The 17,157-nt window shown below is 38.4% G+C and overlaps 2 protein-coding genes across 5 annotated transcripts in view; one reads left to right on the forward strand and one right to left on the reverse strand.

Moving 5' to 3' along the window:
- Window positions 1–390: 390 nt before the first annotated feature.
- On the forward strand, window positions 391–6,250 carry macroh2a2 (macroH2A.2 histone). 2 transcript variants are annotated; one of them, XM_066679325.1, is made up of 10 exons: window positions 391–468; window positions 2,328–2,357; window positions 2,446–2,632; window positions 2,771–2,877; window positions 3,852–4,046; window positions 4,157–4,261; window positions 4,385–4,484; window positions 4,650–4,739; window positions 4,894–5,068; window positions 5,631–6,250. In XM_066679325.1, the coding sequence occupies exons 3-10, from the start codon at window positions 2,461–2,463 to the stop codon at window positions 5,794–5,796; spliced, it is 1,110 nt and encodes a 369-aa protein (XP_066535422.1). In that variant the 5' UTR covers window positions 391–468; window positions 2,328–2,357; window positions 2,446–2,460; the 3' UTR covers window positions 5,797–6,250. The 2 variants fall into 2 exon arrangements, with proteins under 2 accessions (XP_066535422.1, XP_066535421.1); XM_066679324.1 differs by lacking the exon at window positions 391–468 and adding an exon at window positions 521–787.
- A 648-nt stretch (window positions 6,251–6,898) lies between these two features.
- Window positions 6,899–17,157, reverse strand: part of gbf1 (golgi brefeldin A resistant guanine nucleotide exchange factor 1) — a 66,128-nt gene continuing 55,869 nt past the window's right edge. For 2 of the 3 annotated variants that reach the window (XM_066678391.1, XM_066678393.1), the window contains exons 26-40: window positions 16,996–17,122; window positions 16,645–16,716; window positions 16,387–16,481; window positions 16,138–16,291; window positions 15,587–15,812; window positions 15,322–15,470; window positions 14,734–14,983; window positions 13,102–13,304; window positions 12,270–12,420; window positions 11,414–11,544; window positions 11,225–11,326; window positions 10,807–10,920; window positions 9,907–10,084; window positions 9,625–9,789; window positions 6,899–9,130 (exon numbers count right to left, since the gene is read on the reverse strand). In XM_066678391.1, coding sequence (XP_066534488.1) covers window positions 8,880–9,130; window positions 9,625–9,789; window positions 9,907–10,084; window positions 10,807–10,920; window positions 11,225–11,326; window positions 11,414–11,544; window positions 12,270–12,420; window positions 13,102–13,304; window positions 14,734–14,983; window positions 15,322–15,470; window positions 15,587–15,812; window positions 16,138–16,291; window positions 16,387–16,481; window positions 16,645–16,716; window positions 16,996–17,122 — 2,368 coding nt within the window. In that variant the 3' untranslated portion in view covers window positions 6,899–8,879. The remainder of the gene's footprint in view (window positions 9,131–9,624; window positions 9,790–9,906; window positions 10,085–10,806; window positions 10,921–11,224; window positions 11,327–11,413; window positions 11,545–12,269; window positions 12,421–13,101; window positions 13,305–14,733; window positions 14,984–15,321; window positions 15,471–15,586; window positions 15,813–16,137; window positions 16,292–16,386; window positions 16,482–16,644; window positions 16,717–16,995; window positions 17,123–17,157) is intronic. The other variant, XM_066678392.1, reaches the window with a different exon arrangement.

The following is a 17,157-nucleotide window of genomic DNA, read 5'->3' on the forward strand; positions in this document are numbered from 1 at the left end:
GTAGAAATGCCCTACGCTTTGCACCAAAGAACCATTGGACCCCATTGAAAATACACGTAGGCAACTGTGCTTTAGTAAATCTGTTATCCGTACACTTAACATGTATGTGTCAATAAAGATTACATTTGTATATAGTAAATAATTTATTAAATAAACAACATTTTAGTATTTACTAAGATATATTTAGTATTTACTAAGATACAAAAAACTGGATAAAGATTGTCAAAGTGTATATTAGAAAATGTGTTTTTGAATAATAATAATAATAATAATAATATAATTAAATGACAATGACAGCGGTACATGTAGCTAGCTAAATTGGCAGATATCATTAGAAACAGGTTTGATCTTCGTACGTCGAAGCTTTGAATGTGATTAGCTTGAAAGAGTGTTACAGATTCCTGAAATATTAACGAGGATTCACCTCCTCCTGTTTGGAACCACAGAGACACTGACACTGATTTACGGGTGGGAATGCCGACATTTAGATTCAGAAACACTTGATAAGCATTATATTTTCTCTAGCGGCCGTTATGGAGGGGGCGTGTTTCGGTGTGTTTTGCCTGAACTGAATTTTTCCCCTCGGCTGTATGAGGAGCATGAGCCTGCCTCCATCGACTGTACGGTGGTACTGGCTGTAGTTCTTTTTTTCCTTTTTTTTTTAAAGGAAGAAGAAGGGCTCAACACATAAGGACATAGAATACGGACAAATAAGAGCCAGAAGTCGTCGTGGCGTCGTCAGCAGAAATATTTTCTTTTTCTATGTGGCGTTAGTAGGACACAACAGGTAAATCCCATCAAATAAACAGCGCTAAGGTGAATGTTTTAGAGCGGAGAGAAGCCCCGCTCCTCCATTCGTTGCTCCGCTCGGTTAGCTGAAGCCGAGTGGAAACAAAATGGGGGTTAACGTTGCCACCGTTACTACAGGGGTGGAGCAGTTTTAAACCGAACATTACAGCCCTTGTTTCAACCGGGCGCTTTAATAAAATACTTGATCAGCGTGTTTTGTTCGAGTAAAGAGGAGATGTTACAGACGAGGCCTTTTGGTGCTTTTTAAGATCGTCTTCTCCGTGTCACCCACGTAGCGCCGCAGCTCTACAGAGAACAGCGGCTCCAACCAAGCTCAAATGAGCGTTAACGTTAGTTTCTTACTCGAGACCTCGACTCCCCCTTAACCTGTTCAACGTCTACAACGAGGATAGTCAGATTCACACGGAATTATTATTGTTCCACCTTAAATGGTGCGACGGCTATAAAGACGCTGAAGTTAATGTATGTTGAATATTCCGTCCCACCTTAAAAGGTGCAGCAGCTGTAAAGATATTGCAGTTGGCTTATTTTAATTCATCCACCTTAAATGGCACAGCAGTTAACGGATCAGGACTTGCAGTTTTATTCGAAAATTCCGCTCCACCTTAAATGGCACAGCAACGCCACAATGTAACGTTAACTGCCGAACAAATTAAGGTGGAGCGGAGAATTGTATTAAGCAGTAAATATGAGCCTCGTGCAGATGCCGAGGAGGAGGCGGATCTGTGACATGTTCAATACTGTCATACAGATATCTTGACTGTACGCGTATATCCGTTGCTGAAAAATGTTGTAGAGGCGCGATGCCTTTAAGCGTTGCTATCAGTGCAAGGTCTCTGCGGTGTGAGACATACGGTGCAGATTAAACATTAACATTACATGCCTCCATTCGCCTGTTTTCCCATGAGGAACAAAGAAATGTAAATAATTTTATAAAAGCAACGTGAGACTGTCAGGTCAAATCCAAACATCAGAATTAGGCAACGTCTTTTGAGTCGAGCGGTGTACAATGTGAATTATTAAGAGTCGGCAGACATGACCGATGACACAATTCCAGCCGTTAGCTAGGAATCACAGAAGACTCAAACAACCTGTGCAAGCTCACGCTCCCTCCGACACGTGAAGCCTGCTACACACAGCACTATATTACTCCTCATGCTCCGAGGAGAGCGTTGGCTACCTGGAACTGGTATACTGCAATAACGAGTATTCTGGTTGTAATGCTGCGAGAAAACTGTCCATGCTACCTGTCCAGAGACAGGCCTGTTGTGCTCTTAGGCTCCCAGCCTCACAGGGCTGAGGTATCATCATGGATAAAATTAAGAAAATTTCACTGTACACAACGTGTCAAAATATAATTTTGCTAAATTGGGACAGACAAAAAGTGTTAAAGTGTTTGTTTCTTTCTCTCTCTCTCTATCTCTTTTATATATATATATAAACACACACACACCTATTTTAGTTATAATTAAACAAATAAAGCTATTGTGTTTTACAGTATTTGTGTATTCCTTTAGGTATTTAACCCAGTCACACTGTGAAACAAGGTGAGCACTCAGTACAAACATCTTTTTAAAATTCACATTTCTAAAATTCAGACAATTTCTATTCTAAATCTAAAATCTATTTTTTTAGTTTATCTGAAGTAGCATGTCAGCCAGGGGAGGAAAGAAGAAAACCACCAAACTTTCCCGTTCAGCACGGGCAGGGGTCATTTTCCCTGTTGGGAGGATGATGAGGTATTTACGCACAGGCACCCATAAGTACCGCATTGGTATGGGTGCTCCTGTATACATGGCAGCTGTCATAGAATATCTTGCAGGTAAGAGCAAGAAAAGCATTATTATTATTACTATATTGAAAGTATATTTTAAATTGTATATGTGAAAGAAATCAACATTTTGTTGGTTGAAATATTTCTAATTAATAACAAATTATGTATGATCTGTTATTCTGTTAGCTGAAATTTTGGAGTTGGCTGGTAATGCAGCAAGAGACAACAAGAAAGGCAGAATAACCCCTCGACACATCAAGCTAGCAGTGGCTAATGATGAGGAGCTTAATCAGGTACAGTAGCATCTCACTGATATAGTAGTAGGCTATTTTAAAGAATTTTCTACACACTTCAAACAAACTGATAAGATGACCAATGGATAGATCTGACACATTTCCTTGACAATTAGCCTAAACAGAACCTGTTGTATTTTACTCTTTTCAGTTAAAATTTCAGTCTAAATTTAGATTTCATATCAAAGAATTTAATATACCATTGTACACTGTATATAATACACCATTTGCCATAGTTAATTACTGCATTTTAAGTAATATCGTAATAGACTCTGTACCTGTAGTCTGCACAATGACAAAGTTGAATCTAATCTATTTATGTATAGTTTACAATGCAGTAATTAATGTGTAACTGAAGACTTATGCTAAGAGAGCAATAAACATTGGAGTAAACTGTGTTAACCAAGTTAAAACACATTTTTATATACACATCATTTATAAGCACATTGCCCCATTGTTACAATTTACTAATCGTCAAGTTGCTGAACAGAATTCACTGCATTATAAAAGATGCTTCTTGTTTCCTGTGCTCATATTTATTCCTTCTTACAAGTGCATGCAAGCATGTTGACTAAAAACCCTGAGAGATATATTGAATATCTCTTCATCACATGCTTGAAGAAATATCAGGTGACCTACAGAAGCTTTGTAATACCACCCTGATGTTCTGTATGTAATTTAACAATGTAGACATGCTGCCTTAAAATGCATAAAACCACATGCACATTATAAACTATAGAATATTTCTGATTTCTTGAATATGGTGCCAATAAAAAATAACAGATGTCAATGTTTAATGCAATTTTTTAGAACACAAGACATTATCCAGAAACTTAAATTACTCAAGAAGAATGTGTATTTTTTTAACCCACACGAATCACTGCCACCCTTTTAACTGCAGTATCAGGGACCCTGATTGGGCTTTGCATCCAACAAATCTACGTTTATTTCATTTTTTTTTTATGTGTGCGCAGCTGCTCAGAGGGGTGACCATTTCAAATGGCGGCGTCCTGCCTCGTATCCATCCTGAGCTTCTTTCTAAGAAGAGAGGAGGTAGGGTGAAGGTTGACACACAAGTTACAGTCCCAGAGAAGACAGAAAAACGAGCTAAGGGCACCAAGAGATCCTCCACCAAAAAGAGCAGAGGAAAACCAGGCCGCAAACCCAGGGTCAGTCCAGTGCTGTCTCCTTAAAGCTGAATGTGTTTGGATTTGATGCGGTTCCTGGATGGTGCTTAGACATAATTGCTCTCTTTTATATGTTCACCTTGTGTATGCAGAAGGGTACAGAGAATGACAAAGATGCACCCAACTCTACAGTGGATGATGGACCAGGAGAGGGCTTTACTATACTCTCAGCAAAGAGTTTGTTCCTTGGACAAAAGGTTTACATCTGAAATGTTTCATTTTCCCTCACATTTACAGTTATTCATATTTTGTTTGTGGGTGTTTCTCAGTTTTCATAGGTGTAATAGTAAGAAGTTAATGTCTCTTATTATTTGTACCAGTTGTCTCTTACAGAGAGTGAGCTTAGCAAAATTGGATCTATCAAAGTGGAGGGAATTATTAATCCCACAAATGCAGATATAGATCTGAAAGACGGAGTTGGTAAGTGCACTAAAATATGTTGACAATAATAAAATTCAGAATGACCTTAAAAATTCTATCCTCAAATGGTTCTCACTGCCATTATTCCCTGATCTAACAGATAACTCCATATTATTTATTAGCGTTGAAATAATGTTTATTATCAATACTCACTGTGTGATATAGGAAATGCCCTAGAAAAGGCAGGAGGGAAAGATTTCCTAGATGCTGTGAAAGAACTTCGGAAAACACAAGGCCCTTTGGAGGTTGCATCAGGTAGAATTTGCTCAGCCTTTTACAATTAGAGAGTGGACTATACTGTTTGTATATATATTATTTCGCTTTGTAATTAAGTCAAACACTATAATTCAAGATATCCTGTTATTATTTTCTCTCTAAAACCTGTTGTATCCTTCTCTCCTTCAATCAGTCGCTGTTAGTCAGGCCAGTGGGATGGCAGCTCGTTTCATCATCCACTGCAATATCCCGCAGTGGGGCTCAGAGAGGTGTGAGGATCAGCTGGAGAAGACAGTGAAGAACTGCCTCTCTGCTGCAGAGGAGAAGAAGCTCAAATCAGTGGCCTTTCCATCTCTGCCCGCTGGAAGGTGAGTTTTTGGTGTCTAAGATTTCTAACCAATACAGAGAAAATATTTTAGAAATATTTAAGGCAAATTAGAAATATGGTCTCTAGGCAGAGAATATTGTTGGCGCTTGTTTCTGTTTCACATTGGTCCAAATGGATGAATTTCATAGACTTTGAGATGTATTAAAATGTAGGCTTCATCATTATGATTGCTAAAAGATCCACTGCCTAGCTAACATTTTGGTCTTAAGGTTATATATTACTTAGAGCTGGTAAACTTTGTTAATCATGCAACAAAAAATTGTCTTCAGATGTAAAGCATATTGGGCATGACAGCAAGCGCAGGCACCTTGAGAATAGTAGAGCCATGTCCAGGTATTATGGCATTAGTAAAAGGATTAAAATAACTCAGACAGCTTGAACTAAGCCCTAACCAAGTTACGAGTGCGTTACCTGCATCATTCTTAAATCAAGACCAGGGTTTCATGCAGTAATGTGGTCATGGCCTTGTGTTTATTATATTGTACCAGTGTTCGACAAAGTCTTCTTTTATTTCACAGAATTTATTTGTCAATCTGTTTCAGAAATGGTTTCCCCAAGCAAACAGCAGCCCAGCTCATACTGAAGGCCATTTCAAACCATTTTGTTTCAGCAACCACCTCCTCTTTGAAGAACATTTACTTTGTGCTCTTTGACAGTGAGAGCATTGGGATATATCTGCAGGAAATGGCCAAGATGGACAGCAAGTGATGATAATTTAGCAGTGGGTTTCTTTTGTTTGTAAGGTCATAGCCTGGATGCTAGTCTTTCAGTGTTTATGTAATCTCTGTACTGTCATCAAAATAAACAGAACTGACAGCGTTAGCATCCAGGCTATCAGTTGCAGCTTGTTTTACTGTTGGTATAGTGTCACGGAAGGTACTGTAGGTATATTCAGAAAAGAAAAAAAAATGTATAAACAAGGATGTTTGTGAGTGAAGTACTGTACGCATTTATGTTACACTGTCCTTTATGACACTCAGAGTAGATGACATTAATTTTTGCCATTTCTATTCTTAGACAGATTTTGTTTTTACATTCCATGTTGTAAAAAGACTTTGGACCATTGTTTTTCAGCTAGATTTCCTGTGTAGTTTCTGATACAGTTAGTTTACTAAGAAAAAGTGTTTCTCATTCTGATTTGAAATAAAACCAGATGTTTTACACCGTATCAGTAGTAGCAGTTGTACTTAATTGTAGAGATTCCTTGTAAAGAAAGAATTTCAGTCCTTTACATTTTAATTTTTATAGCTTTAAGTACACTGACTATAGTCTCAATCACAGACACTCCACCCACAAGTTGACGTTGAGTCTGATCATTTCAGTGCACTAACCAGACCTTATTGTCAGTATTCTGCCAGTTGAATTATGATCCCTATCTGTACATCTGCGTATACACACTTCTGTGTATTGTTTTTTTTACTGGCATCTATATTGATCCAATGTGAATCACCTCCTCCTACATGTCATGCCAAATATCAGAATTGCGATTGGTCCTTTTGCATGTCAGTCAAATTTAATTTCCTGCAATACTAGGCAGTTCTTGGCCACTTTAAGTGGTGAAAGGCACCAGACTCTCCCTAGAGACTCTAACAATGCAAGACTGCACTGACTTGAGCTTTCTTTAAGAATTGTCAACATGTAGCTTCTGGTTAACAGCAAGGAAAATTATGTTAAAAAAATGCAATGGTAGCATCAGTCGACCACAAACATTTAGTCTTGCATCGCAAGATTCTCTAGGGACTAAACATGGCTAAGAACTGCCTACTACAGCAGGAAAAGAAATCTGAATGACAAGCATGACCAATCACAAATGACTAATCACAAATCTGTTTTTTTGGCATGACATGAATTCATATCAGATCAGTACCAGAGCCTGAACAAAACGATACACAGAAGTGCTTTTAAGCAGAGATATAGAGGCAGAGTGCATCTGGCAGAATCCTGACAGTGAGGCCAACTTGACACATCTAGGCATCATACCCTCAGTCTACTTTTGAGTAAGTGTCTGTGGCTGAGACTAACAGTCTTTAAACTTATTAAAAGCAGGTACATTTTATTATGTACAGCATAGAAAACTGATTCTGCAATACAAAACTCACCAATCAAATTTGTTTACCATATATTTATTACATTGTAAAAAGTACATTTTATTCATATATACAGATTTGATGTAATTTCCTGTTGACTACAGAATTAGTGGCAGATTTTTCTAAAATGCCGTACAACTAAAGCACACATTTCTGTTTGGGAAAACCATGTTTCCTGAATAATTCAGAAATTCAGCTGCTCAAAATATGGTGTTGGTTATTCTAGTTCATTACAGTAAAGGGAGATAACCAAACATACTGTAAAAGTGTTGAAATATTTCTCACTTATAATGGAAGGCAGGGCTTTGAAGCGGCTTTTTTATGCTCTTACCAAAAACATACTACTTTTAGCTGTACTGCGTTTGGAATTTGTGCGTGTCTCAGTATTCTCAGTACCACACACTTTTCTGTTATTTAATTAAAGACCAAACCAGTCTGTAGATGTCCAGGAAAGTCCAGAGTAAAGACGAGTCTCCCATATATATATATATACTTTTCTTTGGGTAAAAAGATACAATAAAGAGGAGTCCCTCAAAATAAGAGTGTATTTCAGAAAACTGAGAGTTAAAACAGTGTTGTATTTATTCTAGGAATGAGGCCTTTAAAATTAAAATGGTTAAACTTTGAATTACACCAAAATAGAAATATAATCTAATGCACAATGTGACCTCAATCCACACACTCTCTTTAAGACCTCTCAGGAGTTAAAAAAAAAAAAATACAATAAAACCTGACATGCAGATTTCTGCTGAAAACACATTCAGTCATTTAAACCACTTTAGACAACCTGGACATAAAATAACACCTCTGGAATGTTCTAAATGTGGTATTTGATGAATAAATTATTCATGACAAAAAAAAAGCTTTCATCTGCTGTAATCTCACCTTGCTCTGGGTTAAATAAAGGCAATATTAGATCACAACTTAATAAAGAACTAAATTTATGGGGTAACCTTTCTGACTGTAGTTCTCCACATGAAAAATACAATGTCATGGTCTACATAGAGCAGAGTGTAGCTATATTTCAAAGCCTAGACAACCAAATATTTGGAAAAATATAAATTAGGTTTTTCTATTTTTATTATACAATTTAAAAGATCATGAGTGTCATGGAGAGTTAATGCTAGAGCCATTTCTATGGTTTTATTTTCCTCACACAGTGCAGTCCGTACATCCGAGAAATGAACATATTTTTGTCTGTAAATTCTTTTGAATGTTGTGCTGAAACTAAAGCAAATAAATTATTAGTATAATTTCAGAGTCAAGTTTATGAGTAATCTGGAGCACTGTTGCATTAATATATTAAATCTGCCCAAATGGTTAGAAAAAACATAATCCTGAATCAGTGGTGGTCTCTTCCCATCACTGTAGGTCTGTTCTTCATATTCCAGTTGTGCATGCCTAGTCTGAATAAATATTATCTGTGCAAACTGGATCAAAGGACATGAGGTTCAACAGCATTGGGTAAAATTACCTTAAGTGTAAGTGCGTTTTAGACAGGAAATGAGGAGCATGCAAATCCCTCTTTCTTTTCTTCAACGCTCCATTTCTTTTTCCAAAGTCTGCGCCTGATGTACTGTATTTCTTTTGGGCTGGTCATGAGGCAAGCAGGGGAATGGCAATGCAAAGTGAGCCCAGCAGTGTGGCATGATCTCAAATCCTCCAATGTCCACTTCTTGAAGCTCAAGGCCAAGCTGGAGTTTTTTATTTGACCTCAGAACCATCAGCAGGTTCAGCAGCCCGGGGTGGTAGCAGGGGTACAGGTGACGTGGCTTCAATCAGTGCAGGGTTTAAAATGATTGGCAGGGACATGGGGGGGACACCCACTTGCAGTGGAGAAGCTAAAGGCTGCAGTATTAGTGGAGACTGGCTGAGTGAGGGTGGAGACTCAGATCTTTTTATCGAAGTGGGCGCTGGTGGGGTGGAGGGTGGCACTGGAGATGATCTATCAGTTCCTGTAAGAGTTTGAAAGAACAAGTGACGTAGATACACTTATGAACTTTAAGAATGACAACACATGCTCACCTGAACTGACCAACTTACTAACCAGGCTTGGTTGATATGTGCATATTTGTTTGAGGTTTTGAAATCAAATAAAACTGAAATATTGTAGCTCATGGTTTGATCATGAGAAAGAAATGCAATAAAATTACACAATCTAGTCACTGATCGGGTGATTATTAAATATTTGGCCATTTTTGTTGTCTACAAATGTCAATTCTCAAAAAGACAACAATACAGGTATTAACATAATTTCAGTTATGGGTTATATGGCAAACTTGGCTACTGTGAATTTAGCCTTTATACAAACATGAATAATTTGATGTCCTGGATGTTTATGTTAAAGAGGAAAAAAAAGAAAACAACTAAATAATTACAACATTTGGTCCCTGTAAGTGCAAGACAGGAATCTCTGCCTAACATCAGGAAAGCACTGTTCCAAGCTCACCATTGGCACTGGGTGTTGGCATGTCCTGGGGTGATGCAGGTCTGCTCGTGGTCTTAGGCTCTGTAGGGGCTGCTGGCACTGATGCAGGAGCTGGTACAGGGGAAGAAGCAGGAGAACGGGGAGCAGGAGGTGGCACAGGCTCTATAGGAACACTAGGCACAGGTTCTGCACACATTTAGGGCACATATAAATGATGACTTACATGCAGAAAAACAGCACAAAAATCTGAAGCATGGGAGGAGAAAATGTGTTAAAATGTCTGTTAAATGTGTGTTTTGTGACCTGGCATGACTGCTTGTTTGAAGAGTTCCTCTCTGAGGTGAGGCAGGAAGCAGTCGATCCTCTCCCAGGTGATCTCCCATAGATCAGAGTAACCTGTACGAGAGTCTGCACTGTGGAAGATGCCTGCTGTGTCCATCACCAGCAGCATATTCTTCAGAGACTCAGGTATAGCTTCCAGCTGCACAGCAAATAATGGGATTTGTAAAATGGATAGCATCTGTGACTGGGCCACATTCAGATCCACTGAAGAAACACACACCATCTGAGCACTGTATTATGGCAAGTATCTGAAGACTACTGAACTAATCATAGAATAATACTGGACAGTTACATTTCTTAACTTTTGACTAAATATCTAGTCAATTATATATGTATACACTTTTAATAGTTGTGCATAAGTAATTATTTTACCAATAGCAATAAGCCATGAAGGTTTCTTACACCTCTAAAAATCCCCCTACTTCATTTGTTACAATTTAAGGTATTTATTCAATTTACTGAGACCAACAAGGGTTTTGTACATAGCCAATTACACAGGGGAATGTATCAAGAATATCCAACTTATGGCCATGGAAAATGCCACAATAACCAATCACATATTTAATATGCAAAGTGCTCTTTACTTGTGGATTTCACAGCCCACTTCACCATGTTTCTCAGGTGCAGTCTGATTTAATTCAGCTATAGATTTATTTTCTCTACACTTTTCTCGTTCCATTACACTGATACAGGCTTCATTTAACTCATCTGTCCACAAAATGTTTTGTTTCCAGGAGTTTTGGTGTCTTTTTTATTCTGTACTTTGTTTTATTTTGAACCCGTTTTGCTGGATTATAGACCAAAACCAGACCAAACGGTGTCACTGCCCACTAACTTGCAGTTTGACTAAATTAATCTTACCAAAAGGTCACTGGAGCCAGCATGCATGTATTTGTCCATGAAGTCAAGAATGGTGAGCCACAGAGCAGCGAATGTGGGCAGAGAGAGGAGTGGTGAAAGATGCTGGAGGAATACCTGAGGAGGGCAACACAATGAACATTATCTTCCACATAAATTATCTATAAGGTTTACTATTTACAAAATTATTTAAAGAGCTCTAATAATTTAGTTCTTGATATGTTGCTTTTAAAACAACGCAAAACCACTCATTCAACTTGAACATTTAAAAGCTGACAAGCCCAACAGAAATATTCATTCAAACATGAAAAAAATTGCATTTGTCTAAACCAATAAATTTCCCTTTCTCAGACTGTTCGTTTATTTGTCAAAATAGCCAAATAAATAAATACAAACGTTCAAGATAAGATGTGTATCTGACCTTGGAGAGTAGTGTGCAAGCCCTCATCCTGGTCTCCTCCATACCTCCAACATCTGCTGGGCTGATGTTGTCTAAGAGTTTGGTCAGGAGTGGGAATAGGACCTGTGACAGCAGGGTTTTAGTTTCAGAGTCAACATAAATTTCTGTGTGTTTAACATGTATTTATTCTGTCACATGGGATTGGCTGACCTTGTTAAAACAAGATTCCCACTCTACAGCATCCAGTGTTTGCAGATCATGAACAAGTAGTGCCCTCTGAAGGTAGGTGAGAGCCTGCATGCGGACTTGCCTTCTGGCATCACAGCACAGCCATGCCATACCTGCAAAATTACTTTGGTTATATATTATGCTTACGTGCCAGTGTATATCTTTGTGTATGTATCTGTATTACTGATGCTGTGAATTGTCAGATATTATCTGAGCCAAAAGTTAGCTGACCAGTGACCACAGTAATGTTTACTTTCCAAAAAATGGGGTCTGGTTATGCCTTGTGTATTTGTAGAATACTGCACCCAGTGTTGGCAGATTTTAGTTGCAGTGTTTAATATAAACCCATTTCAGATTTGGGACATATTGTTAAATGAAATAAAAACAATAATCTGTGATGTGGTGGGTCATTACTCTCCACCTTGTCAAACAGGTGTTTCATCATGTCAAAAAAAAAAAAAAAATTTCAATCCAAGACACAGGAGAAGAAGAACCCGAAAACACCGCTGAAAGTGAGTAATATTCAAAATCTTAAGGCAGCACTGCATGAGAAACTGTCATGCTACTGCCATAAATATAGCCACATGTGCTTGGCTGGGATGCCTTAAGTAGATTTGTCTCCTATGGCGATTCATGAAAACGAGCATCAGACAACAGTGACCACAGAGTCTTGAGTAAAAGTCCACTCAAAAGCTTCAACAGTGTTATCCTCATTTCCCAAAGATTAAAAAGTATAATTAATATGAATTGACTCACTGGTAAACTAGCCTCAGTCAGAAATTTAATTGCAGGTCAAATAGTTGATTGGATCAAGACTTAAGTATGCTGTGTGTCTGACCTTGAAGCAAAGGACACCAGCAGCTGGACCAGAGTGTTTGAGAGTCGGCCTCAATCTTCCTGCCACCAGCCTCAAGATGGCGCTGTTCTTCTGCCCAGGAGCTGTAGATACTGGCTGCTCGTGTGTGAAGTGTATGCATCAAATCTAACAGCTACAAAAGAACATATATTGCATTAACTATTTACTTGACATTTTTCTTTAAATGTGCTTTGCTTAAACAGTAAAAAATAAATAAATAATAATAATAACAACAACAGAGGAATGAATGACATCTACTGTTTTGTCCAGTTGGTAAAAGTAGGCTTGAAAATAAGTACAGTGAAACAAACCTGGAATATGTCTCTGCAATACATCATTATACAACAAAATATAGTAGACTGAACTGCTGCACTGTAACTGTCTCTTCATATATACAATGTGTTCTGATTTCTTAAAGAATTTACCAGCCCTTCCAAGAATATTAAATTTTAAAGGCAAAAATAAGCTAAAGACGCAAGTTTATCAGAGCAGGAAATCCAGGGGCTTCAGAGAACAGGATCATATGATTAAAGTTTGTATTACATAAATCATTCATTTAAAGCAGCAACAATTTTATATTGACAGACCTCAACTAAATAGATCAAGACACAAATGTTTTTTCTAAGCAAATATATTTAGAGAAGGTTATCAGCACTGACTGTTTTCTTCTTGGCGAGCAGGTATGGGAAAAAGAAATACAAAAAGAAACACCCTCATCCCAAAATACCCCTTGCCACCCTGCAACTTTAAAAGCTTAGCAGCAGGCATGATGACAGACAGGTAGAGGTAGAATGGAAAGGGCTGCGGTACTTACGTCCTGACTAACCTGTAAAGACACAGTGTGATAGCTAGCTGGCACACCCTCGTCTTCTTCATCATCACTGTGTGAACGAGAGGGCCGCTGACTGGTAGGTTTTGTTCGTCGAGACACTCCCTCCTTCTCTCGAGGCTTCTTCCGTAGCCGACTAGATTTGGAGTCATATTTGTGACTCTTCTTTTTCTCATGAGTACGATAACCTATCAAACCAACAGACAGACAGAGAAAGAGAGACGAGTGAGAGTAAATCCAAACAAACTTTTAAACCTGTTTAACATTCTGTCACCTTGTCTAATAGTCTTTCCTGTCTTTTCAGTAATCTGAGGCAGGGAAACACTTCATTCTTTTATCTTTCAACAGCAGTACAGTTCATTTATAGCATGGCTGTCTTGGAAATGCATCAAAATATTTTTTTTTGCTTCCCGAGGACAAAGAATACCTCTCCTGTTTGCTTGCAATACTGTTTCCATTAGCTGTACCACAGATTAAAACTATGTGCTTTGATCAGACTGCCTTCACAGTGAGCCTGTAAAGCCATGTTGACAGCAGGTATGTACAAAAGTGCATGGATCCCTCTGACCAATGAAAAGGCCATGTCTAATGGCAGAGCCAAGAAGCGCTGAATGAGTTTTAACTAAATCTGCTGAAGATAGCTGGATTGAGAGACACAGGAATAAATGAATTGAGGGCATACAAGTCATGCAGTTAGATTGCCCCGAGTTAAATGACTCACCCTTAGAGCACAGCTTAAGGTACACCACCAAAGAGTTTCCAGACATTGACACATCCAATTAGAGTGCTATGAAACTGAACTACACTAAGGCTCCCTAATCCCACAGGAGTCCATCTGTACATGGGAGGCTTGAAAAAAAAATGCCATATTGAAGGTTGGGTTTGAAACAGAATTATGATGTCAGGTCAGAGTAAGACAACACACGTTTTTTAATTACAGTGCTCTTTCTCTTCCCACTGAGATCTCTTTTAAGGAAGGGTGCTGAATCCCTGAAGCAACAGCTGTTTGAGTGGGATCCAAATCCATGTTGGCTGAGTTAAAAAGCAGGCAACAGGAAGTATTCTTTTTCATTATGTAAAATTATTATTTATTGTCTGAGTCTGCATCAAAGATTGAAATGTGTGCACGTGGGCAGGCACTGACTAGAATGGTTAACCACACACTGACCACAGTTTGACCACCTTATCCACTGCACAGCCACTTTAAAATCAGTATTATTTATTTCTTCATACTAGAATATTCTTGTAATTATGCTGCCCATACTGCCTTCTGTATATACAAAGCATGCATTATTTATATTGTAAATCTACTCTCAACTGCTGTTTATGTAAAATTGTAACTTATACTGTAATCTCAAATCACTGTCCAACCTGCTCTTTATGTAAAACTATAATTTATATAGTAAATATCAACCTTGAAAGGATTGTTATCTGTTGCCTCGCTGCCCATGTGAATTTATAAATATACATCTTGCTGACTTTTGGAAGACTGTCCACAATTTTTTACTGAACTCACATACAATGACAATAAAGACCATTTTACTCTTATTGTGTACATTCTGGATGAGACATAAAACTAATGACAATGGATACCTCACAGCAAGCAGAATTACTAACCTCCATTAAGACTGGCTTCCACAAACACTCGAATGGCTTTAACACACAGCTCAAAGTTCTCAGGGGTAACGTGTGCAGCATCGCGTACAATGAAAGAGAGAGACTCCACACACTTAATGAGAGACTTGGTGTCATGCAGGCCCATATCCTGACCAAGGGTTAGACTATACTGGTTGATTGGTGGAGGAGTTTGGGGTTTGGAACCTGGAGCAACTGGTGTTTTACTGCCATCCAGGTCATCTTTACCCACCTATTAAAAAAACAAATAGCGGTGTATTCTTAATTTAATAATCCTTTCTCTGTAGTGCATATGTAATTAAATTGATTTTTAGGTGATGTTTATATACATAAATTACATCTCTTGCATATCTAATTGTAATTTCTTGCAAAAGTCCAATTAAAAAATTACATTGTCAGTAACCAACTGACAAATATTCAAAACAACATCCATTTTTGTAAAAGAGAGGGGAAAAAAAAAACAACTTACACCAGAATCCATTTGTCAAAAAACATGACAATAAGCTTATATATAAAAGTGCATATTATACATACAGGAGCCATAACAAATGAGGGTGTATGTTTGCTCACCACCAGCCATCCCACATCAACATCTGTTGCAGAGCGAGGCATTCTTGACTTCCCATGCTCAGTGTAGACCTCAGAGTCTGAGGTATAGCCCCGGTCTAGAGTAATTTCACTCTGGTGGTAAGAGCTAATTTCACTGTCAGACTGAGCACCTGGAGAACACATACATTGCTAAATCAATAAACATATCACTACAACAAATGCACTGCAAACTTGGCTGCCGGTACACATATATTACATCAGTAGAGCAATGCATTATATTCTTCACCTGTGTCACTGTCTGGACCGGTGCTGGTGACCTGCAGGGCAGCTGGAGGTTTGACCCCAGCCCCAATACACTCTAGAAGGCAGAACAGTGTGAACCAGTCATCAGTGCAGTGGATGTTGGCAGCATTTGTTTTGAGGAGCTCGTGCAGCCCATAGGCCACCTCTCGACTCACTCGAGACAGCACATGAGGCTTCATCATCAACAGCAGGCGCAAAGAGAGCAAGACCTGTAAGAATAGCAATAAGCAATTTCACAGCATGAGGAAAAAAAATGGTATGGAATGCGAAAGTGGTTTGTGAATTACAACATTTGTGTAATCTTGGGATGCAAAATATATTGCATACGAAATACTCATATCGCAACAGTTTGCAACATCTAAAAGGAGCTTTCTTGCTAATCAAGTTTTCACTGTGACTCAAGCCTCCCGACTTATATGTAGCACTAGAAGACTATCAGAATTAATGCAGCTATATTCTGATTGTATATTACTGTATGGCAATCACATTTAGCAAAAATAACACTTGTTGTTAGTATATAATATGTTCACATACCTGTGAGCTGATGTCCTCTCTGCGCAACAAGCGTATAGCGAGTCTCAACAGTCCCACTACAGCTCTCTCAACCAAGAAGCAGCTCTCATGGGCATGCACACACAGGTGATACAGATGGTCACGCACAGTCTGCCACACACATGATACCCGGTCCCTGTTAGCAAAGAGACCCTGTTAGACACAAGGAAATCCCTAAAAGAATCCTCTCTGAAGCATAGGGTCTTATCTCACATCTCTACAGGGTTGTACCTATTTTCTAGGACAATACGAAGCAGCATTTCAAGACAGAATGCGGCATCTTCTTCATCATAAGTCTCTTCATCAGGAGTCACCGAGATCAGTGCCTGGCACATATGTAAATGGGTAAACACATCAGTAAATGAACGTCTCGTATGAGAGCTTAAATATATCACATTACATATAAGAATCTATTTTTTTTTTTTTAATGGGTTGAGCAATTTATTTAAGCAATCATAAATGAATAAGGACTAGATGGACATTGCTCACCTTCATGAGCTCCTGTAAAGATTCCAGTTGCAGAAACTTACTCTCTGTTATCAGTTTTTCTGGGTCACATTGCTGTCAGGAAAAAGAAGAACAAAAAAAAATTATGACCAAAGTTTTGTTAGCAACAGCATAAACAAAATCATCAGAGGTGTGTAAATGCAGGTTTTAAATACAGTTTTAAGAAATGGAGTTTGTAATTCTTGGTAGTTAATTGTTGATGTAACTGAATAGCTATGTATTGTCTCATGTTTTAATAACTATAACATCCTGGACAGGAAACTGGATCCAGATTTGAAGTTTTCATTACATACCTCACGCATACCGCTAAAGTTTAAAACATGAAATACATACCTTTATACAATGCAGGGCAGCTTGTTTAGCCTCCTGGTTCTCAGTTGATGGGCCTCGAAGTCCGGACTGTTCTGCTCCACCACTCAGTGTCAACCAGTTAACAAAGCTCAAGACAGCAGACTCACCCCTGAAAAAGACATTATTCAGTAGTCTAACTAAAAC

The sequence above is a fragment of the Hoplias malabaricus genome, chromosome 8 (assembly GCF_029633855.1).
Source record: "Hoplias malabaricus isolate fHopMal1 chromosome 8, fHopMal1.hap1, whole genome shotgun sequence".
Classification (NCBI taxonomy): Eukaryota; Metazoa; Chordata; class Actinopteri; order Characiformes; family Erythrinidae; genus Hoplias; species Hoplias malabaricus.

Bases quoted from the DNA above. Each gene is read 5' to 3' on its own strand.
- macroh2a2 (XM_066679325.1), top strand. From the start codon at position 2,461: ATGTCAGCCAGGGGAGGAAAGAAGAAAACCACCAAACTTTCCCGTTCA. The intron at 2,878-3,851 runs GTACAGTAGCAT...ATGTGTGCGCAG, and splicing joins ATGATGAGGAGCTTAATCAG to CTGCTCAGAGGGGTGACCAT. The intron at 4,485-4,649 runs GTAAGTGCACTA...TGTGTGATATAG, and splicing joins AGATCTGAAAGACGGAGTTG to GAAATGCCCTAGAAAAGGCA.